The 23,866-nt window shown below is 43.4% G+C and overlaps 1 protein-coding gene across 4 annotated transcripts in view; it reads left to right on the forward strand.

Moving 5' to 3' along the window:
- TANC1 (tetratricopeptide repeat, ankyrin repeat and coiled-coil containing 1) overlaps window positions 1–23,866 on the forward strand; it is a 216,512-nt gene that overhangs the window by 148,220 nt on the left and 44,426 nt on the right. For all 4 annotated transcript variants that reach the window (XM_084642572.1, XM_084642575.1, XM_084642573.1 and 1 more), the window contains 7 exons: window positions 5,345–5,576; window positions 8,147–8,313; window positions 9,478–10,085; window positions 11,715–11,823; window positions 12,053–12,175; window positions 16,381–16,617; window positions 20,991–21,176. In XM_084642572.1, coding sequence (XP_084498698.1) covers window positions 5,345–5,576; window positions 8,147–8,313; window positions 9,478–10,085; window positions 11,715–11,823; window positions 12,053–12,175; window positions 16,381–16,617; window positions 20,991–21,176 — 1,662 coding nt within the window. The remainder of the gene's footprint in view (window positions 1–5,344; window positions 5,577–8,146; window positions 8,314–9,477; window positions 10,086–11,714; window positions 11,824–12,052; window positions 12,176–16,380; window positions 16,618–20,990; window positions 21,177–23,866) is intronic.

A 23,866-nucleotide genomic window follows, 5' to 3' on the forward strand; every position in this document is an offset into this window, starting at 1 on the left:
CATAGGATGCACCAAGAAGGCTAGGAAGAGGCCGCCTTTGCCATGGCACCGAAGTAAACCTGGGACAGAGGCTACACCCACGTCGGGCAGCCCTCGATCCCCACCGGCCTCTAGGCCTCCGACTCAAGTCGAGTGAAGTAGCCTGGCCCATTCAGAACAGGCCTCCCTGGATGTCTGGAGGCCCTGCAGGCGGCCCGGGATGTTACGTCCATGCCAGTACCAGGAGCACCGCCGATGTCGGCCCCGTGCTTCAGAGGCAGGCCGCTGCTGGGATCTCCGCAGTCACCCCCGGCTTGGTACTGGTCTCAGTCGAGGGAACGTTCCCGACGCCGTTCACCGCCCAGCGACCACGTGGATCACCCTGGACGCCCACCAGACTGTCTGGTTGGGTTCCATCCGATCGGGACTCTCAGCACCGCTCTGCCTCAAGGAGCGAACACCAGTGGGACGGAGGGAGATGACGCCAAAGGTCCTCACCGAGGAGGGGCTATCGCAGCCGGTCCCAGTAGACACTGTGGCCTCCAATGCAGCCCCCAGTGGGGGCTTGCCCGGTGGCCGGAGCCTCGGAAGGACCATCGGCCTCCCTCTCCAGACCCCTAAGGAAGGCGTCGGTGGGATGTACATCCTTGGCACCGTGTCCAGAGACTGACCAGGTGGTGGACCCTCCGGTGTCAGTGGACACGCAAAGTACTGTGCTGGCCTCCTCCCCCTCCCCAGATGAGACGATTATGGCCCCTCCGTCCCACAGGAGGACTTTAGGGCCCAGCAAGAACTCTTAAAAAGGGTGGCATCAAGCCTCCACCTCCAGGCAGAGGAGATGGAGGAGCCTTTGGACTCCATGTTTAATGTGCTGTCCTCCTCGGCACTGGGCAGGGTGGAAGGAAAATTTATTTATCCTCGAGCTTCCAGTTGTGGGTGGCGAACCACCAGACTCTCCTGGGCTAGTATGAGTTCAATCTGTGGGGCTCCCTGCCCAAGTTGGAGGACTCCCTCAAGGTGCGCGACAGAAAGGAGTTCAGAGCGCTGGTGGAGGGCACAGCGACTGCCTGGGCAACCCTGCAGGCAGCTTCGGATGCAGCAGACACGGCCATGCAATCCATGGCCTATACGGTGTCCATGAGACGGGTGGTCATGGCTCCTGCTATCTGGGTTGTCCAGCGAGGCGCAGACTTCGTGCAGGACCTCCCATTTGATGGCAAAACTCTGTTTGCAGAACAAACGGATACAAAGCTGCATGGCCTGAAAGACTCCCGCACAACCCTCCAGACTCTGGATCTGGCTAAATTTAAGTTCAAGCAGCATCAGACTCCCACTCAGGCCACCCACTCAAAATACAAGACTGCTTATATGAAGTTGCGGGACTATAAGAGGTGCCCACAGAGGCAATCTCGGCCTGCCCCCCCAGCCTGGGTCTTCCAAGGGCAAGCAGGCGGGGAAAAGGCAGTTTCGATGGGATGCCCGGGGGCACCCTGCCAGTTATCATCAGGGGTCTACCTTCAATAAAGCTTCCCTTCTCCAATCGGATGTGTGCTTTCCCCCAGAGTGGTCACGGCTACACCCTCCAATTTACTTGCTCCCCGCCCAACCACCCCCCCGCCCCTGTCCTTCCTGGGGGACCCCTCGCATGAGGCTCTGCTCGAGAAGGAGGTGGGTCGGCTCCTGGGCGTACGAGCGGTGGAAGTGGTACCGGGGGAGTTCAAAGGCAAGGGGTGCTACTCCTGCTATTTCCTTATCCTGAAGGCCAAAGTGGGGGTCAGGCCCATCTTGGACCTGCGAGGCCTGAACCAGTACATGGTGAAGCTCAAGTTCCACATGGTCTCCCTAGCCTACATCATCCCCCAACTGGATCCTGGGGACTGGTACGCCACCCTCGATCTGCAGGATGCGTACTTCCACATTCATATATTTGAGGGGCACAGATGCTTCCTCTGTTTCATGGTGGGGCAGGAATACTACCAATTTGCGGTCCTCCCATTTGGTCTGTCCACTGCCCCCAGGGTATTCACAAAATGTATGTCAGTGGTGGCGGCCTACCTCAGATGCTATGGGGTCCCGATCTTCTGCATCTGGATGACTGGTTGGTCAAAGGCTGCTCCCGGTCGCAGGTGCGGGATCACGTGGCGCTCCTTCTGTCCACATGCACCACTTTGGGCCTGTTGGTAAATAACCCCAAGTCCATGTTAGTCCCGGTACAATGCATAGAGTTTATCAGGACGGTCCTGGACGCCTCGTTGACCAGGGCCTCCCTCCCACCGAACAGGTTTGAGACTCTGAAGGGGCTCATCGACACAGTCACAGGTCACTGTTTTCTGGTGAAAACAGCCAGAGTGTGCCTCCAGCTCTTGGGTCACATGTTCACGTGCATGTATGTGTTCTGTCATACCAGACTCAGGATGAGGGCCCTCCAGCTCTGGTTGGCCTTGGAATTCTCCCAGGCCAGGGACAGGATGGGCAAAGTCCTCACAGTGCCCAAGACAGTGGTCACCTCGCTAAGGTGGTGGTCCTCCCTGAGAAATATGCTCCAAGGGGTCCCATTCAGGGTCAGGGCCCCATCACTGGAACTGGTGTCTGACACGTCGGACCTGGGATGCGGGGGCGCATGTGGGGAATGTTCAGACCCAAGGTCTGTGGTCAGCTCAGGATCTGACCCTCCGCATAAACGTCAAGGAGCTCAGGGTGGTATGGCTGGCGTGCATGGCCTTCCGCTTGCACCCAGAGGGCCAGGTGGTCAGGGTCCTCATGGACAACACGGCCTTGATGTTCTATATCAATAGGCAAGGCGAGGCCAGATCCTCTGCCCTCTGCCGCGAAGCCCTCAGGCTGTGGGACTTTTTGTATAGCCCATGACATCTGCCTACAGGTCTTCCATCTGCTGGGTGCCCAGAACACTCAGGCAGATAGCTTGAGCAGGAACTTCTTCTCTCAGCACGAGAGGTCTCTCCACCCAGAGGTAGAGTACAGACTTTTCCAAGTGTGGGGAACTCCCCATGTGGACCTGTTCGTGACTCAGCAGAACCGTTGCTGTCCCCGGTTCTGCTCTGGGCCGGGAGAAGGAAGGGGCTGGGAAGGGGCGCTATCTCAGATTCCTTCCTCCTGTCCTGGTCCAGCCAGTTTCTCTATGCCTTTCCCCTGTTCCCGCTGATCAGCAGGGTCCTGGAAAAGATAGACGGACAAGGCCCAGGTTCTTCTTAGTGCCCCAGCATGGCCCAGGCAGCATTGGTACAGGACCCTCACAGGCCTGGCAGTTGCCCCACCGTGGCCATTGCCCTCCTGCCCAGACCTGCTCTCCCAGAATCAGGGCTGCCTTCTCCACCCCAACCTAGTGGCACTCCACCTCACAGCATGGCTGCTCAATGGTTAGGTAGGTAGGAAAGGACGTGCTCGGAAGGGGTTCAGTGCGTCCTCCTAGAAAGCAGGCAGCCCTCCACAAGCCAAGCCTACTTGGCAAAGTGGTCTCGTTTTTCCAGGTGGGCGGACAAGAGTTTCCCTGGTGGCTGCCCTGATCCATCTTATTCTGGATTACCTCCTTCACCTTAGAGCCCAGGGTCTGCCTCCCTCGTCAGTCAAGGTGCACCTGGCGGCCATATCGGCCTTCCATCCGCTGGTGCAGGGCCACATGGTATTCTCTGATACTATGACCGGCCGATTCCTTAAGGGGTTGGATCGTCTCTTCCCGTACGTTAGGCCCCCAGTCCCGCAGTGGACCTAAACCTGGTGTTGGCCCAACTCACGGGGCCCCCGTCTGAGCCACTAGCCACGTGCTCCTGGTCACACCTTTCGTGGAAGGTGGCCTTCCTGGTTGCGATCATGTCGGCTAGGTGGATCTTGGAACTCAGGGCCCTGACCTCCGAGCCCCCGTACACGGTGTTTCATAAATATAAGGTCCAGCTCCTCCCATACTCTTTGTTCCTCCCAAAAGTGGTCTCCGCCTATCACGAGTCAGGACATTTTTCTGCTGGTCCTCGGCCCCAAGCCCCATGCGTCCAGTGAGGAACGCCGCCTCCACACACTGGATGTGAGATGGGCTCTGGCTTTTTACCTGGAGTGGACTAAGCCATTCAGGAAGTCCTCGCAGCTGTTCATCGCTTCAGCCGAGTGCATGGAAGGTCGGCCAATCTCCACTCAACGGCTCTCCAACTGGATCACTTTGAGCATCTGTACCTGTTATGACCTGGTGGGACTCCCTCCGTCACCAATTGTGAGGGCACGCTCAACTAGGGCACAAGCCTTGTCGGCTGCCCATGTCCCATTCAGGACATTTGTAGGGCTGCCACATGGTCTTCTGTCCACACGTTCACCTCTCATTATGCAATAGTCTCCCAGACTGGGGAGGACACTGGGTTCAGCAGGGCCCTACTCTGTCTCAAGAGTTTGTGAACTACCCACCTCCAACAGATGTAGCTTGGAATCACCTATTGTGGAATACACATGAGCAATCACTCAAAGAAGATAGTTACCTTTTCCGTAACTGATGTTCTTCGGGATGTGTTTCTCATGTCTACTCCACATCCCGCCCTCCTTCCCCTCTGTCGGAGTTGTCTGGCAAGGAGGAACTGAGGATGGGGGGAGCGCACAGCGCCCCTTATGCCACACCATGGAGAAGCCACTCCAGGGGTCATAAGGAGCACTCCCCTACCGGTATTACAAGGGGAAAAACTTCCGGCACCAGTGCACGTGGCGAGCACGCACATCTACTGTGGAATAGACATGAGCAACACATCTTGAAGAACACAAGTTACGGAAAAGGTAACTGTTTTTTTCTGCAGCAGTCAGCTACCTACAGTGATACTGTAATATTCAGCTGATCAGCTTGCTCAGATAGAGCTTTCACAGATTTTCAGGTTTTGTTCTGGAAGTTTTTTTTGTGTTATGGCAAGGGCCTCAAGTTCTGCCTTACCTGCTGAACTCTAGTCATATACAAATGCCAAGAGGCAGGGACTCAAATTAGTCATTTATTGATTATGTCCAGAATGGATGTTTCGATTTCTGTGTATCTTCTTTCCACCCTCTGCTGTAGTAACACTGTTTTCCCTGTTGTTTTTTTCTTGTGCCATGATTCCATTAGGCTCATCTTTCACACAATATAAATCAAGATAACTTTTCTAAAATTGAACAGAGCTTGGGGGGTGCCATTCAGCTAAATAAATTAGCTAAATTTTTTTGCTTTTTCTACAGTTTTCAGAGTAGCAGCCATGTTAGTCTGTATTCGCAAAAAGAAAAGGAGTACTTGTGGCACCTTAGAGACTAACAAATTTATTTGAGCATAAGCTTTCGTGAGCTACAGCTCACATTGTTTCTACAGTGTCATCCACAAAAATGTGATAACCTGACTTTCTTTTTTTAGGTTGTTGCCTACCACTATTGCCAAGCTGACAACACATATACATGTCTTGTCCCAGAATTTGTGCACAGTATTGCAGCTTTACTTTGCCGGTCACATCAGTTAACAGCATACAGAGATCTTCTGATAAAAGAGCCTCAGCTACAAAGTATGCTTAGCCTTAGGTCCTGTGTCCAAGATCCAGCAGCAGCTTTTAAAAGAGGAGTGTTGGAACCACTTGCAAACCTCAGGAAAGGTATGCCAAGTAGCAGTCTACTCAGAAACTTTCTCTGAACTTTATAAATGACCAAAAAACCCTAAAGTGATCTGATATACGTATTTAATTATCTGAGGGAGGTGATTAAATGTATAGGAATGACTTCACTAGCAGGAATGTTTTTCTTTAATGTCTTTCAGTTATAATCATTTTAGATGTCACTTGTAAGAATAGTAGACAATTTTCAGACAGAAGTATTTTAGTTATAAAATAATATCCTCCAATACCTAATATTAAAAGTAATGTTTTCATGACTTTTCTGAAAATGTCAGTGAAAACATGGTCACACTTATTGTTAAGGATACATTTATAAGTTATAGGCAGGACGCCTATCAGCCATTAAGGTTGCCCACCACTTCCCATTATAAAACCCAGTTTTTAGCTGTGTATAACTTTGCCATACTTTAACTGTCTAGGCTGAAATTTTCCATGCTGGGTGTCTGGCTCCGGTTGAATTTGGAAAACATCAGCCAAAGCAATTTGGTGTTTCTGAATACAAGGCAAAAAGAAAAAAATATATTTTGCCCATGTGACAAAATTCTGGTATCTTTTATTTGAAAAGCTCTAGCACTCCCATGCTGTGGAGCACTTGAAATTATGTAAATCTTGAAAATATGTGTGAGGGATCTGTCTTTTGCTGTTCTCATGAAAATCCACTCAAATTTGGCCAAATTGTAAGTCTTTGAAAAATCACAGTTCATGCATGCTCAGTAGAAACTTCTTAGATTTTAGCAGCTAAATTCCCCAAGATTCCATCTGCACTGGTCATGGTCCAGCCCAGGGCTGAGCAGGACTCTCCCTGTAATTACCGCACAGACCTGCTATGTGCCATGCCAGGGCTGGGTCTGAGCACCTGAGCTGAAAGCAGAAAGCCCGTCTCCCCCATGCTCTTGATGACCTCCCTGCTGGGCCCAGGCAGCGTGCATGAGGAAGCTGCCCAATTCAAATGCAGAGGAGACAAAAGCCAGACCTCCAGGGGGATGTGGGGAGAGTAGATTGGGACAAGGAACCTGGGTGTGGTGGGGATTGGAGGCTGCTGGGGGCAGGGGAAAAGGAAAAGGGAGAGTGGGACTAGAAGTTGGGATGTAGGGGGTGTGAGTGATGGTGACTGAGATTGGATGAGGAGTCAGGGGAGAGATTGTAATTGAGGAACAGTGGGTGGGGGAGGGAAAAGGTAAGATGGGAGAAAAGGCAGATATGATGAGGAGCCAGGTTGTGGGGGAAGGACTGAGACAAGGAGCTGGGGTTTGGGGAGGATGGGGAGTGTGGGATAGACTGTTGTGGTGCGTTGAAAGGGGTGAGGCTAGGACTTATTGGGACTTGAATGAGAAGCCTGAATGTAGTGGAGTCTGGGACTAAAGTAGGTGAGGACAATGGGGCTGAGATAAGGATTTGTGGTGAGGAAAGGACTGAGTGGGTGGGGATGAAGGGGTCCCTCTCTGAAGGAGTATGCAGAAGAGTTTTGGCCCACTAGAGCATGCTATCCTCCAGAGCTTGGAATGGAGCCCAGGATTCCCAAGTCTCACCATTGTTTTGTTGTCAGCAAATAACTGTGAAACCCACTGGTAAAGTATCTCTCATCCCTCTTTAGTGCTGGTCCGCATAGAGGGTGACGACACACTACTGCTATTAGTTACACCATAGCTGAAGTGGCAGAGTGTGCTCTTTTAAAAAACATAGGAAATTACATACAAAAAGTTATGTTAAAAGAACATTATAAAATAGAAAAGTCAAGTGGCCCAAAATTAGAAATGTCATAATTAAGATTGCCTGTGGAACATTAATTCAGCCCCTTTGTGCATATGCATTATCATACTTTCCTTAATTCTGTGGTCACATACTGTTTTTTCCACAGGATCCTTACCTCATATGGTGCACAGAATGGACAGTGCTCACTTAATGAGCAGCTATGTTTTGTTCTCTTTTTTCAATAACTTGCCCCATGTCTTATTTACATAGGTGTTTTGTGTTATAATGTTTTGTAAAGGTTTAATAAATTATTAATAAAAGTTCTAATAAATGGTTATTTGTTAGAATCTAAGGGTCAGTAAGTGCTTGTAATTACATATGGAACCTTCTATTGATGTGTTTATAACCATCTAGAACACCTACTACTCATGTCTTTAACATGCTTGTAACATCTGTTAATCATTTAACCTTTTCAATATACCATTTACAAAATGGAGCTTTAATATAAAGTGTGACCAAAACACAGCTGGAAATGTGTAGAAGTTCCCCTGCAGTATTTGTAACCCAGACATTGCAGCATAGTGCTAGTCATAAGATCTAGAAAATGAAACTATGAACTATTTTCGTTGGCTAAAGAGGGCAAAGTGCCAAAAAGCAGACAAACAGCATAAATAGTAAATTAGATTTTAAAAATTCAATTTTAATCTAAAGTGAGATTAGTGAGGGTGGTGATTTTTGGTTGGATATTCTGACTTGCAAAATTTCTCCTGATGTATATAAAGTTACCTTTACTGCCAAGATTTTCAAAATTGTGCAGAAAAATGTGCAATCTCCTGTTGTTTTTTACTTTTGTTATTCAGAGCAGAGAATTCCAGAGGAAGAATACATCATTTTGATAGATGGTTTAAATGAGGCTGAATTCCACAAACCTGATTACGGTGACACACTTTCTTCATTTATCACAAACATTATCTCTAAATTTCCTTCCTGGTTGAAGCTGATTGTGACTGTAAGAACTAACTTTCAGGTAAAAATCATATTTTTAGTTTAGCTTATTTTTCTCTTAAAAGTGACCTTTTACACTGCTATAATTATATTACTTTGAATTAATGCACTTTTAGGTGAATTCAAAGACATAAATAAAAATTGTGCCATGTGTTCTTTCTTTATGGTGGATAAATAGTTTTTTTTCTGGAGTATGCCAATGAGATAAGTGACAAAACATGAGCTACAGTTTTCTTAGACCTCAGGTGAGATGAGAATGGGATATTGAATCACTAGAAGTTAGGAATTCTCAACATCTTATAGAAATTGAGGTGGTTAGTTCCTAACTAAAGATTGATTTATTTGGGATTTCTCCTGAAAGGATCACCCATTTAGAAGTCGTCTTTCTCTAATACATAGTCCGTGAAACAACTATCTGGATTCTGGGAGGTTTGCAGCTACAGTGTTTTCATAATGTCAATGCCCCCAGACTGAAAGTTCAGCTTTTTTTATCAATTTAGCTGTTTTTAATTACATAGGAAATGCATTATATTATAAAGGTGCTCATTTATACTAAAGATGTTTGCAAAGTTTGCTAGACTATACAAATATGTATTGATCTGCCTGAAAAGCAGTTGTATGTCTATCATCTGAATTACTGTTTTTTATGTACCATAAATGTGTGTTCAGGTAAAACCACTATACCTAGATGATCCATTCTGTAACTGTCAGTTCTCCTTAACTAAGTAGTCATGCGTGCCCAGTCAGTACTTGGATGGGAGACTTCCGAGGAACACCTGCTGCAGGAAGTGGTGGTGATGGTGCTCTTCTCTCTGGGTCATTACTGAACTATTTGTAAGCAAAGAGATGTAAAACTGTTTCCTGGCCAAATTCCAGTTCTAGTAACTTTGTATTCTGCTGCCCTAAATTTGAAATGACCACTATATATCCTTCATCTACCCTTCAGGGGTTGGTTAATAAAGTGTTTTGAGATTCTCAGAAAAAAGATGATGGTAGTGTAAAAATATAAAATGTTGTGTTACCTGTTGTCAGGTTACTATATCTACAAGAGCATACTAGAGCTAATAGATCTTTCTCATCTCTATCTAATGCCTCTCACAAAAGAAAAATATAGTGAAGCTAGACTGAATTTTCAATTCTGAAATGCTATAATGCGCGTGTGTATGTATGTGTTGTTCTGTTGCAGGAAAATACGAGTTCACTACCCTTTTTCAAAATATCCCTAGATGACTTCCCAGATAACAAAGAAATCCATGGTGATTTGAATTCATATATTCAATACAGGATCAATAGCAGTCAGGAAATTATAAACAATATAGCTTTAAATGGGAAAGCTGATGCAGCCATAATCGGGAAAGTGAGTAACCACCTGATCGTGAAGAGCTTGGGATCTTATCTCTATTTGAAACTGACACTGGATCTTTTTCAGAAAGGTCACTTAGTGATAAAAAGTGCAAGCTACAAGGTAGTTCCTGTGTCTCTATCAGAACTTTATTTGCTCCAGTGCAACATGAAGTTCATGACCAACTCTGCTTTTGAGAGAGCACTGCCCGTGTTAAATGTGGCTCTAGCATCCCTTCATCCCATGACAGATGACCAGATTTTCCAAGCTATTAATGCTGGTCAGATAAATGGTGAACAGGACTGGGAAGACTTCCAACAGAGGATGGAGGCCCTTTCGTATTTCCTGATAAAAAGGCGTGACAAAACACGTATGTTCTGCCATCCTTCCTTCAGGGAATGGCTTGTTTGGAGAGCGGATGGTGAAAATACAAACTTCTTATGTGAGCCAAGGTAAATTAAGGCTGTAATAAGGTGTAATATGTACAGATAGCTGCTGTTACAGATTTTACTAATCAATTTTGATCACTGATGGGGGGAGAGTAATGTTAAACAGATGCATTTTTTTCAAAGGAAAAGCTGTGCATATTTAGAGCCAAGTTTTGTCTTCTGATGCCTAGATGTAACTCCTGATGGAGTCAATGAGAACTGGGCCTATATATCTGAGAGCAAAATGTACCCTTAGTAATAGTTAAGCTGTGTGATTTCACTACATTGGTGAAGAAGTATAATTTATGAGAAGCCTCCTATTTTTATCACCTTGGCAAAATCTGCAATAGGAAAATACTGTAAGGCTTCTTACAAACTCCGAATTTGAAAGCTACTTTTTCTACTGGGAAATAGGGCAATAGATCATTTTGTCTAATTTTCTTCTGTTTTTTTTTTTTAAATTACTGAGACATTCTCAGTCTCATTATTTCAATTTGACCCTTCTACTCCCCTTTCTTGGGTTGTATAGTATGGGTCATGTAGGTCAGAGCCACTGAAAAACACTGTGTGTGCACATTTTGCCAGTCTGCATTGTCCATTTTGCCACACTATTCAGGGCGTTGGAGTTTAGTCCTTTTAAAAACATGTTAGGATCATCACTCATACATAAAGTAGATTTTGGTGATAATTCTAAACATGGATTTACCAGTATTGCACCCAGCTACCTCAGAATTTTAAGAATTCAGTTCTCCTGCGTTTTACAAAACCATGGGTTGTACATGATAAAACTGATCTAATAACACTGGAATAGTGTAGTTATGTAAAATTCACCACTCTGTGTTTGTATGTTAGGCATATGTTTCAAGCTGGTGGTGGTTTTTGTGTCTGCGTGTGTGTGTTTTTATTTTATTACGAAAAGAAAAGGATGCTCTGTCATTTTTTAAAGGGGCTTGAGGATTTTAACAGAATTTCATATCTTATTAGAGGTATGGAAAGATGCAACAGTCAGATTTAGCAGAACATTGCAATATCTATTTACAGTGTCTTGTTGACCTCACCCCTTCCATCTCCAGTCAATGGAGATTCTGATCTGGTGCTTGAGACCTGAACGCTTTTCATGAGGCTACTCTTTAGATTTCCCATGACCCTGTTCAATTCAGATATATTCTTTTAGAAGTGAATTCACTGTACTTAGAGACAGAGCTCTGTTGTCTCCTCTCCTAATGTCAAAACTTATGAACTTAGGACAGGTTTCAGAGTAACAGCCGTGTTAGTCTGTATTCGCAAAAAGAAAAGGAGTACTTGTGGCACCTTAGAGACTAACCAATTTATTTGAGCATGAGCTTTCATCATCCGATGAAGTGAGCTGTAGCTCACGAAAGCTCATGCTCAAATAAATTGGTTAGTCTCTAAGGTGCCACAAGTACTCCTTTTCTTTTTGCGAACTTAGGACAAGTATTAAAAAGTTTTCTCTCTTGTGACATTTGAAGGTTTTAATATTTAAATTGACACATGGAGATATTTTAAAAGTTTAATTGGGTGAAACAAAAAACGTTGAAGTTTGCATGACATAAATGTATGAACGTATTGGGTGATGTAACTAAATCTTTACTAAATATATGTGCTGCTCTCTCATTTCCTTCCTTTTGTTAGGAATGGGCATGCTCTACTGGCATTCATGTTTTCTCGGCAAGAGGGAAAATTAAATCGCCAGCAAACGATGGAACTTGGTCATCACATTCTTAAAGCGCACATTTTCAAGGTAAAATCCACATATTTTAAAAACACAGTTGTATGATATCAGAATAAATGCACAGGTGTCTGAGATGATTCCAGACTGGTTGCTTTAATAGTTACAAACCACCTTTATAAACACCTAATATTCTTACAAATAAAGTGATCCCTTTTATGCCTCATCCACATAAAGAAATGTAAATTCTCTCTGCAATCCTATTTCTAAAAGTATCTCTTTATTTTATAATTTCTCCCAGGGTCTGAGTAAAAAAACTGGAATTTCTTCCAGTCACCTTCAAGCCCTGTGGATTGGATATAGCACAGATGGATTGTCAGCTGCCCTTGCTTCTCTGAGAAATCTCTATACACCTAATGTGAAGGTAAGAAAATAAGAATTATTAACTGAGGATGCCACCTGAATCACAAATGGGTCTGAACTTGCACCGATGAAATCAGTGGGAGTTTGCCACTGACTTCAGTGAGGACAGAATTAGACCTAATGTGAAAATATCATGCATAATTAAAACACCAGTGATGACTAAATATCATCCAGAGATGGTCTGTGAATAATATTTAAGTGCTATGAAGTCAGCAAAGGGAGAAGTAAAGGTTTGCTTTTCTAGGGCCAACTTATAAATTGCAATGAATACCTTAAGATTGTTTTTGCCCAGAAAGTCAATGTATTTTTAAAATAGACACTGAGAATCTGGAGGACATTACTCAACAAATCATAAACATTTTTATGAGATTAAATATCAGACCAAATTTATGGGAAGGTACCCTTGTAAATTTGTTGCCCTGCAGCTGAATGAATGCTATCTGTGTTGTGCTCTTTTTTAGCTTTTATGTTTTATTGGGGAATTTGGCTTCCGTGACTATCAGAAACAGTCTGTTCTTCACTCTGTTGCGTTTTATCTCCTTTTGGATTATTCCTAAAACTTAATCCAAATGGATATTTAATACATGAATCAATTTAAACAAAATAGAAACAACTCTCTACCCCAAGAAGCAATTTTACTCCAGAATAGAAATGTCAGAGACTCCATGAAGTCTACTAGGAATTTTGCTGTTGCTATCAATTTTACAAAAAATTTTACAAAGGCATTTGGATTACTGTGGTGATGGGCAGCAGTTTAAAACCCTGACACAGAGAGAGAGAGAGTAGAAAATGTGCTGAGTTTAAACATTAAACTGAGAAGATCTGAATTTCAACAGATTGCATGGATGCATAGTCAAGTATGAAGACTCCTGATTTCCACACCTGTTTCTATTTTTTACTTCGGGACAGATCACTTAATGCCTCAGTTTACCCGTCTGTAAAATGGATGTGGTGCTTAGTTGTTTGTAAAGTCATTTGAGATGCTATGTTAAAAGCTAAGTATTATTTTATCACAAATGATTCCCTGTGGGAGGAATTGAAAATAAAACCCACCCATCTAACAGGTGTTGTGAGGTGGTCCAATATATATTGGGTCCGTAGTTGTTATTTATATAACTTAAATTTAATCTCATTTATCTTGACTCTTCTGAAACTTTGCTGAAACAGCTAATGTGGGATCATTTTAAAGACTGTGTGTTTAATAGGTATTGTAAACTATCTGTTTTTGCAGAAATCCGTGTAAATTATTTGTGGCACCATGTTGTCTTAACTGTATTGGTTGGCTTTGTACATCCACTGTTTTTTAAAACAGAACTTGCATAAATTATGCATGTAATTAAAGGAATTTTCACAATCATAATGGTGAATGAATATCTACAGTTCTTCTGGATACTAGAGTTTGTTGAGGAGTATTTCTGTGAAAAGCCTTAATTCATACAAAAATCTTTCACTGGTTGATTTTCATTTCAGCAGAGAGCTGATAATGTCATAGATGCCAACGTTTAATTACAGCCTAAAAAACAGTGTTCTTTTAAAGGAAAATATTTTTAATATATAATTTAAAGCAAGTCATAAATTGGCTGGAGAAAACCCATATATTGGAAAATGAGTTCAAAATATGCCCTTGCCAGTAAGGTTAAGTATAGTTCTTCTGACTATAATTCCACAACCGTGCAATTTTATTTGGTAATTGTAGAAAACCTTATTTTTTGAAAATCTGACATAAATGTGCAGCAACTTCAGTTACAGATTCTTCTGTTTAAATCTTACTATTGATTGTGTCTTGGAGACTGATCCAATTCTCATTAAAGTCAGTGGAGTCTTTCCCTCCATTTTGACTGCCCACATTTATGTCTGAGTGAGCGCTATATTGACAATTTATCAGGAGCCCAAGGACCACACCCAGTTTACTAATTTAGAGCAGAATTCAGTCTTCCTTGTCTTAAATATGCTGAAGTGTAGTACCAAAGGTTAGTTTCTAGCATGTGATGACCTATTTTAAACTATACAGATCCAGCATGGAGAAGGAGTTGTGTCCCTTCCTGAGGTTCAGTATACTCCTCCCTCTTCCTCCTATGAATGCTAATGCAGGGGAGTGTGACATGGCCTTGTCTGTCTTTACCCCAATTGCAGTAGACTGTGCCTCAAGGGGTGCAGAGAGAGACCAGGCAAACATAAGGGGAAAGGAAACTCCTTATACTCACTGCTCTCACTTTGCTCATACTAAGAGCCATCTACAATCTGGCTGTTGATTAAAACAGAAAAAAATTGCTAGCCATTTAGCTGTCATTTACCCACATAGTCAGACCTTGGCTGTGGTTTAATTGTAATATTAAAAAGAAGAAACCCCTGACTTGAAACACGTATGCCTGTTTCAGATATTTTCAAATATGCCAGTAAAACCCTAAAGTGCAAATGAATAAGAGAAACAGTAAGGCATTGAAACCACAGTGATGTCAACTAGAGGTAATAATAGATTTCATAGTTGACCATTTTAGGGACCTATCCTATAAATATGTATGCATGTGAGTAACTGTATTTGCAGGACTAGGCCTTTAGATTGCCCTTCTTTTGTGTGTTATCTGGATTTTCATAATTTTAGCACATTTCTTTTATGTCTGTGTTTTATGGTTAGAGAAGAATTTAACAGTAACTTTAAGCCAAATTCACCTACCCTAAAATTATTATATTCTGCTGGAAGGTGTCATTAATAGCAATTTAAAAAGGGGGGGGGGGGAATCCTTCCATTTCCAAGACAGTAAATTAAGCTAGTCAATGTTTTTGTGGACCTGACGCACATGTTTTCTGTTCTTGTACTTTCCTGCTGATTCTTCAGCAAATTTAGTTGGGGTTGGTCCTGCTTTGAGCAGGGAGTTGGACTAGATGACCTCCTGAGGTCTCTTCCAACCCTAATCTTCTATGATTCTCTGAAACTAACTCTGGCCCAGTGATGCCAAAATCTTAACAACTGGTTCCCTCCTCACCCCACGATGGGGTCGTAGCCCGCCCCCGCCCCCTGGGACTCCTGCCTCATCCACCCCCCCACGTTCTTTGATGCCTCCCTGCCCCCCCCCCCGGACCCCTGTCCCATCCATCCCCCTCCCCTGTTTGCCCCCAGAACCAGGCAGGAAGGTCTCATGGGCCACCATAGTGGGTGCCCACTGCACCCCGCCCCTAAGAGCCAGAGGGACCTGCCGGGGGGCGAGGTGGGGAGTCCCGGCGGTGCTTACCTGGGGCGGCTCCCAGGAAGCATCTGGCAGGTCCCTCTGGCTCCGAGGGGCAGGGTAGCGTAGCTGGGGGAGAGCAGGGGGAGTGGCTGCTCCCCCCACCGATCACATCAAAAGTGGTGCCATAGGCACCGACTCCCTGGGTGCTCCGGGACTGGAGCACCCACGGGGAATATTTGGTGGGTGCAGAGCACCCACCGGCAGCTCCCCGCCCCGCGCCTGGCCCCAGCTCACCTCCATTCCGCCTCCACCTCCTCCCCTGAACACGCCACCGCGCTCTGCTTCTCCGCCCCCGCCCAGTTTCCCACAGATCAGCTGTTCGCGAGGGAAGCCAGGGAGGCTGAGAAGCAAGCGGTGGGGCCTAGCTTTGTGCTCATATCGGTGATGTGGTAAGGCAAGTAAGGGAACAAAGCTATGCACACAGAAAACATGCTAATTTCAAGGAACACAATCTGTGTTTTGCAAAATGGAAAAAATCATGATCTGCAGGGAAATAATTGTTGTTTTCTGAGAGGGAACAAACAAAGATACCATGGGGAACTTTAAAGATGAAAGAGGTAAAATTGGGGAAAGTGGGAGGTGTAGGGTCCATTATTGGAATTGCTAACGCAGGGAGGGGAGAAGGTTGCAATTTTGGCCAACTGCTAAGTGTTTTCAAAGGTGTTTTTTGTGTAATGATATATGTTGTGCCATGGTAACAGATGAAACCATAATGGTGAAGACGATATAAAGATTTTAAAGTTCATGATATTGTGGATTTATAGCTAGAACTTATAGCTAGTAACCCAAAGATATAACTGCTAACCAATGGCTTTTAAACTTTTTTTACTTCACATTAGTATCAATATGTAATAAATTCAGTTTCCATTTATAATTTTAATACCAAAATCAGAATAGAAAATGAGATACTTCTGTAGCCTCTCGATGATATGCTATGATAAATGTGGAGAAAAAATAGCTTGTTTAAATTTTCCTTCAGGTGAGTCGTCTGCTGATCTTGGGGGGAGCAAATGTGAATTACAGGACTGAAGTTCTAAATAATGCTCCAATACTGTGTGTTGAGTCTCACCTTGGTCATGAAGAAATGGTCACTCTTCTGGTGGAATTCGGAGCTGCTCTTGATGGGACATCTGAAAATGGAATGACTCCACTTAGCTATGCAGCAGCTGCAGGTCACATGAACTTGGTTTCATTGCTCTGCAAAAAGGGTGCAAGGGTAAGCTATGACACCAAAGGATGTTTTTAACTACAGTACTCATGGCTAAGAAAATATTGTATAGGCATGTTTTATTATATTTATTAGCAATTTATATAGAGTATGGTGTGTACATATCATTTTTGGAAAAAAAAAAAAAAACCCAGATAACAAAGGCTTATACATTCTTATATAGATCCTTGCCCTGAAGAGCTTACAATAGAAAGCTGTGATTCATATATGTAATTATCTTTACACTTGTGAGTCGTCCCATTGAATTTAATGGAACTATTTACATGTATAAACCTCTCCCAGATTGTGGCCGAAGAGCTGAAGCTGACTGATGAAATCAGTGGCAGTTGCAGATGTCCTGGGGCAGGCCCCAAGTTTGTGATGAGCAATCAATGTCATGACAATTGGGGAGGGAAATAAGAGTGGAATTGCAATAAGGGGAGAGGAAACATGTTCATGGGCGAGCATATTTGTTTATTTCCTACTTGCAATCATTTCATAGTGGTTTATTGTTGTTGTTTTTCCATTTAATTGTATTCCTTTCTCATGTTGGTGTAGATAGATCCCAACCCTTCCTAATTTTCCGTAATCCTTCCAATTTTTGCTCGTAATTACAAAACTACGAATTCAGGTTTAAAACTACTACATTTGCAAGCACACATTTTATACATATATAAAACACATGTGTGTGGGTCATTCACCACCACTCAGGTCCAACAAACAGCAAATATTGCTGGGGCATTAGGGGGCATTCTTTTCTACTTGTGGCACATGCGTAGATTGCACAGTGAGGGTCTGACTGGAGGCAAGCTGCAGTGATTTTGAATGGGTTTTGGCATTGCTAGATTTACTGACCAAGCCACAGGCTGTGTATTGCTCTCTAACTGCCCTGTGTGGACTCTGATGGTGCACTTTAGGACCTACAGCACTCCAGCAGGGTCTACACAGAGCAGTTAAAGTGCAACATGTGGCCTGAGTGGTGACTCCAGCACCCAAACCCCACTGGCAATGGCCGTGGCTTGCCTTCTGTGAGACCCTTACTGTGCAGTCTGCAGCAGAGGATAAGCTATAGGGGCAGGAGGAGGAGGAGAGGAAACATGACAGAGGAGGGAGAAGAGGATCATACCAGGAAGGAGGTTCAGCCGTGGGACTGGCCAAGGTAATTAAGGGCCTCTCTAGGTGGCATAAGAGGGTAGCTTTCCTAGGGCTGATTCTCCCCTTCTTCCTGTTCAGGAGTAGGAGCCCAGGCTCCCTCCCTTGTCCATAGATAGGGAGGGTGCTGGGAGAGATGTCCCATTTTCTGTGAGGGGAGAGGAGTGGAGGAGGAGAGCAAGAGGTCCCAGGCCGGGGGAAGAGAGTTCTAAGCAAACTCCCTGATTCGTCATCAGCTGTTTTCATAAACATCTGTAAAAGTCTCAAAGCAAGATTGGCGTCTCTGGCTGAGTGCAAATACAAAGATACAAAGCACTCAAGTGGAAATTAGTGCGGGGGAGATAGCCAAAATAAAGGAGGTTGGAGGAAGGATTTGAAGGAGAGAAGTTACAATTACTTGGTGTGCAGGAGGAGAGAAATTGTTTCAGGCGTACGTAGGGACATGTATGTGGGAGAGAGAAGACATAGAGTGGAAGAAGGAAGTAAATAGAGAATGCAAATATACGTGGAACTAGGCGAGTACAGGATATGAGAATGAGAGAACAAAGGCTGAGATGTACGTATGGTGCAGAGCTGTGGAGAACTTTGAAGATGAGGAATGTTGATTGATTGATCAGCGTTTTCCTGAGATGTTTTTATATACTGATTTATTAGGGTTTCATTTATTTCTCCTGTGTCAAATTATGAGTAACAAAAGTGCAGTATGAACAAAATCCTGTTGTTGTTTTTTCCCCCTACAGATTAAACACTAGTTTTGGAGCTGCAAATACTTGGCAGAGAATTTGACTAGTTAGTATTTGTCACATGTATAAAATGCTCATTAACAGATACTTACTCCTGTTACTTGGATTGTAGGCTCTTTGGGACACGGACCAGCTCTTTGTTATGACTTTATATACTACCTAACACAATGGGGCTCTGATCCATGACTGGGACTCCTAGGCACATAATACAAGGAAGAATAATATGCACCCAGAACGCGGAGATTTAAAGGCCAAAAGGAGGGACTCTTGTGATCATCTAGTCTGGCCCCCTGCCTAACACAAGCCATTGGACTTCCCTGAATTAATTCCTGCTTTAAATCCAATAGCGGTGGTTGCACTGGAATAATGGAGAGGCCTCTAAATGGGGTCATGCATTATTTAGTTCCTCAGTTGCTTGCTGATGGCAGAGATGTTGCTCTACACATCCTTTTCATTTGGCTCATGTTTTGTGGCTATACATAATCACTTTCCATACCTAATGGAGATGTATGAGAGACCAAAGGTAGAAAAAATAAATTAAATGCTTTCTACTCAAATTCTTTTGCTGTTATAAAAATATAACCCAATAGCAGATTTAAAATAATCCCCGAAAAACCCACAATGCAATTGCTATGCCAGCTCTAATGGATTAGTTTTACTTCTTACATTGAAAAATAGAAAAGCTCACAATCTAAAATGGAAACAGACAAAATAACTAGATACTGGAGAAGTGGTGGAAAGTTCCTGTTCTTTGTTTGTACTGACTATCACTTTCAGCATGCAGATGAGTAATTAGACAGGCTTGATCTTTTAGTGTTTTGGGGGAGGTGTTTTTAATTTAGCAGCCCTAGACTGACCCTCTCAGCTACTTTTTTACAAACTGATAGCCCAGACAGACACCTGCAGTATTAGCAAGGGGGTGGACAAGCTGGGGAATCAGTGATTTCCTTGAGGGGTGCGGTATAGGGCTCCTTCCGACCCCACCTGCTTTCTCCTCTCCAGTGGGGTCAGATGCAATGTTCCTCACTTAAACTGTATCAGTTTCTCTGTGGGGGGATGAGAGTGCTCTCCTCCGCTGTTCTTGTTAGGCTGATGTAGCCTCTTCAGGCAGTTGCTGCTGCCCCAGCTGGCACTACCCTCACTGTTGATGCAAGAGTCTGAGAGTAGTGATGGTTTTCAACATGCAAAAGAAAAAATAAAGAAATGGTCAGTCAGAAGCCTCTCTAAATGTAAAATATACCTTTAAAAAAAAAAAGTCCAGGGTTGGCCATTTACTCACCCTGACCCTGACTTTAATGAAAAATGACAGCATTGACCCCTTATTTTAATCCTTATCTATCATATAGGGCTACAGGGTGTAGATCTGGAGGTGTAACAGAGCTAGATTAGAGTACTCCTTGTGTTTCTGGGAGAGCAAAGACTAACATTGTGTGTGACCACTATACACAGGTAAAGGCAGTGATACTTCTTGCACACCCCAGAGGGTCTAGGCATAATCAAGGGTGTGTGTGTGTGTGTAAGTCCTATAGCAGGAAATGGAGGGAACCCACAAACACACTGTGTCTTCTGGTAATCATCTTTTTATTTAAAGTTATTCAGTAGGAAAGCTGTTTTTATGTTAGCCTCTCCTTGTGTTTCTTTAATTTTACACAAACAGGGGAATTGTCACATAGTATAATAGAAAAGTAGGACTGGAAGAGACCTCAATTGGTCATCCAGTGCAGTCCCCAGCACTGAGGCAGGTCTAAGTATTATCTAGACCATCCATGACAGATGTTTATCTAACCTGTTCTTAAAAACCTCCAGTGATGGAGATTCCACAACCTCCCTAGGTAATTTGTTCCAGTATTTAACTGCCCTGACAGGAAGTTTTTCCTAAGGTCTCACCTAAATCTCCCTTATAGTAGTTTAAGCCCATTACTTCTTGTCCTGTCCTCAGTGGATAAGGAGAACAATTTATCATCCTTTTCCTTATAACAACCCCTTATATACTTGAAGACTATCGTATCTCCCTTCAGTCTTCTCGTCTCCAGACTAAAGAAACCCAGTTTTTTCAATCTGTCTTCGTAAATTGTGTTTCCTATACCTTTACTCATTTTGTTGCTTTCTTCAGTTTGTCCACATCATTCCTGAGGTGTGGTGCCCAGAACTGAACACAGTATTCCAGATGAAACCTTGTCAGTGCTAAGTTGAGTGGAAGAACTACTTCTCATATCTTGCTTATGCCATTCTTGCTAATGTTTCCTTCCTCTAAATTCTAGCTCTGTGTTGAACCATAATTCCAAAAATATCACTTATAAATTAAAAGAAAAATATTTATATAAAACTGATTTATGTAGTACATAGTGTTCTGAAAGTATAATGAGAGTCATCAAACTTCCCACAAGATTATTATTAATTGCTTTGAGCTGAGTTTTGTTGTTGTTAGATCTGTTTTGAGAGCTCTGAGATTACTTATAACATTCAAATTTTTGTTTTTGCATACAGGCTGACTACCTAGACAAAAAAGGCCAATGTGCTTTGGTCCATAGTGCATTAAGGGGACACTGTGATATCCTTGATTATTTGCTCAACATTGACTGGACAGTTCCTTCCCATGAACAAATTTCACTGAAAAAATGTCATGCACTTCAGCAGGCATTGACAGCAGCTTCCAGTATGGGACACAGTCAGGTAGGTTAGTGGTTGGAATGTTTCAAAACTAATTTGAACTATCAAAATGGTTTAAATCATGCTTTATAATAATAAATACAAAAAGGAAAACTATTGCAGCTTCAAATGACTTTAATTGGATATCATCTTAGGTTTTAACTGTATATAGTGTTCATGGTTATTTAACCAAAAAGTCCTTTGTGTCTTGTTTTTGTTGATATGTAATTGTCAAATTACTTTTTCTTCACTATTCTTAAAACTGTTATATAGAATTCCTAATTGTGATTACTGTTAATCCATACAAATGAATCACTTCCTACCTTAATCAAAGGCTTATTCTGCCTAGGATGGATTTTTTAAATTTTTCTTTTAAAAACCAAGAAAATACCATGCAGAAAACTACATTAAAAGAGCATTAGATTGCTTCACCTTCCAGCCTTAAACGTAGAAAGTACTAAAGTTAAGGTTGTATATGTAACCTTAACTCTGCACCCTTGTTGCATATGCAGTGAGATGCAGGGCTAGATCAGGGATGGGCAACTTGGAGCTACATCCAGCCCACCAGATAATTTTATTTGGCCTGCCAAACCCACTTCAGGGCAGGTGATCTCCCTGTGCCAAGGCCAGGAAGGGGGCAGGGTGTCATGGGAAGAGGGCCCTGTCTGCGCCCAGATGCACGCATCACATAATACTCTGGCAAGAGCCAATGGGCTCGAGTGGGATGACATGCCCAGCACTGCGGGACAGGGGCTGCTGCTACGGGGTGAATATGGGTTGGGCTTGCATACCAACTCTCCCTTGCCCCACAGCCTCTTGCACCTTGTGGGCAGGATCTGACCCCTTCTGCTCCCTCCTCAATAACCCATGACACACACCCTAGCCCACCAAAGTGTTTTAGTGGATTCTGTGGCTCTTTGCTATGTTAAAGTTGTCCATTCCTGGGGTAGGTCCTCAAAACTCAGTTGGACCAGCTTTGTCTGATACCCCAGTATGACTGAAAAGGTGGTTTTAGTCCACCTTATACAGTTTTCTAGTTCTGTGGCCAACTGGAGGCTGTTTCAGTTTTGACATGATTTAGAGCAGTCTTGAGACTTCTCTAAGTTGCGCCCAGGCACAAAGAGCTGATGATAAAAAGAACTTAACAGCACCTCCTTCCCTACTTACACCTCCAAAATACGTCCATCTCCAGAGGCTGCAAAGAAAAATGTAAGACAGGCTATGGTGGCTATACACTGCTGGAGGATTACAATTCCATTAGGAAAATCTTCAGCTGGCCATTTAGGCTAACTTTAAGGCCTCATTCACATGGCTGCACCGGTTTAACTCAAATTGTTTTATAAACTGTTTGTTAGTTAAGCTGATACAAAACCCCTGTGTGGACATGGTTAAACTGATTTAAACGTGGTTTATATTGATTTAGCTTAAGTAGTTTCTTTACTGAACTAAGCCAAATCAATATAAAGAAGATTAAAATTGATTTAAGATTGTTGACCCAGCAGTTTGCACTGGCTTAAATGATTTATTACAAAATACTTGTTAAAATAATATACATTGCACTGCCTTCCAAATCTGCCTTAAATAAGGATATATATTCTTTCACTATAGGCTTTTCTAAAGCGGTGAGCATCATAGAATCTGAGTGCCACACAAGCACTAATGAATTTATCCTTTACAACACTGTTGTGAGGTAGATAAGTATTATGCTCCCCATTTTGTAGATGAGACCTGAGGCACAGAGTGAATTGTTGGAGGTCATACTACAGGTCATTGGAAAAGCCGGGGGGGGGGACATAGATCTCCAAAGTCTCTAGTGCCTTAACTAGAGGACAGTTCTGTCTGTAATCCCCTGCTTTGTTTAGTGAATGCTGTCCAGCTTCTACAATATAGGAGCCTGGGATACTTGGAGTGAATTAGGGTTCCTGCTGAAAAGATGGGATGTAATCATATTAATCTTTTTATAGTAATGCATATGCAAAAGGGAGCAAAATTTAAGGCTGCATAGACAACATTGGTTCTTCTTCGAGTGATTGCTCATGTCTGTTCCACAATAGGTGTGCATGCTTGCCAGGTGCACCAGTGCCGGAAGTTTTTCCCCTAGCAGTACCCGTATGGGGGGAGTGCCCCAGCAACCCCTGGAGTGGTGCCTCCATGGCCGGTATAAGGGGAGCTGCGCACTCCCCCCACCCTCAGTTCTTTCTTGCCGCCAGTGAAGGTGCGTCAGAACTACTCTGCTCCAGCTTTGCTGCAGCTCATCCCCAGAACTGCTTGTTTGTTCAGTGTTAGTACCTGTAGTTAGGTTTCAGAGTAGCAGCTGTGTTAGTCTGTATCCGTAAAAAGAAAAGGAGTACTTGTGGCACCTTTGAGACTAACAAATTTATTAGAGCATGAGCTTTCATGAGCTACAGCTCACTTCATTTAATGCATACAGTGGAAAATATAGTGGGGAGATTTTATATACACAGAGACATGAAACAATGGGTGTTATCATACAGACTGTAACAAAAGTGATCAGGAAAGGTGAGCTATTACCAGCAGGAGAGCAGGGGGGATCTTTTGTAGTGATAATCAAGGTGGGCCATTTCCAGCAGTTTACAAGAACAGTAGGAGGGGAGATAGTTTTACTTTGTGTAATGACACATCCACTCCCAGTCTTTATTCAAGCCTAAATTAATTGTATCCAGTTTGCAAATTAATTCCAGTTCAGCAGTCTC

This window comes from Lepidochelys olivacea (genome assembly GCF_965140295.1).
Source record: "Lepidochelys olivacea isolate rLepOli2 genome assembly, chromosome: 11".
In the NCBI taxonomy this organism is placed as follows: domain Eukaryota; kingdom Metazoa; phylum Chordata; order Testudines; family Cheloniidae; genus Lepidochelys; species Lepidochelys olivacea.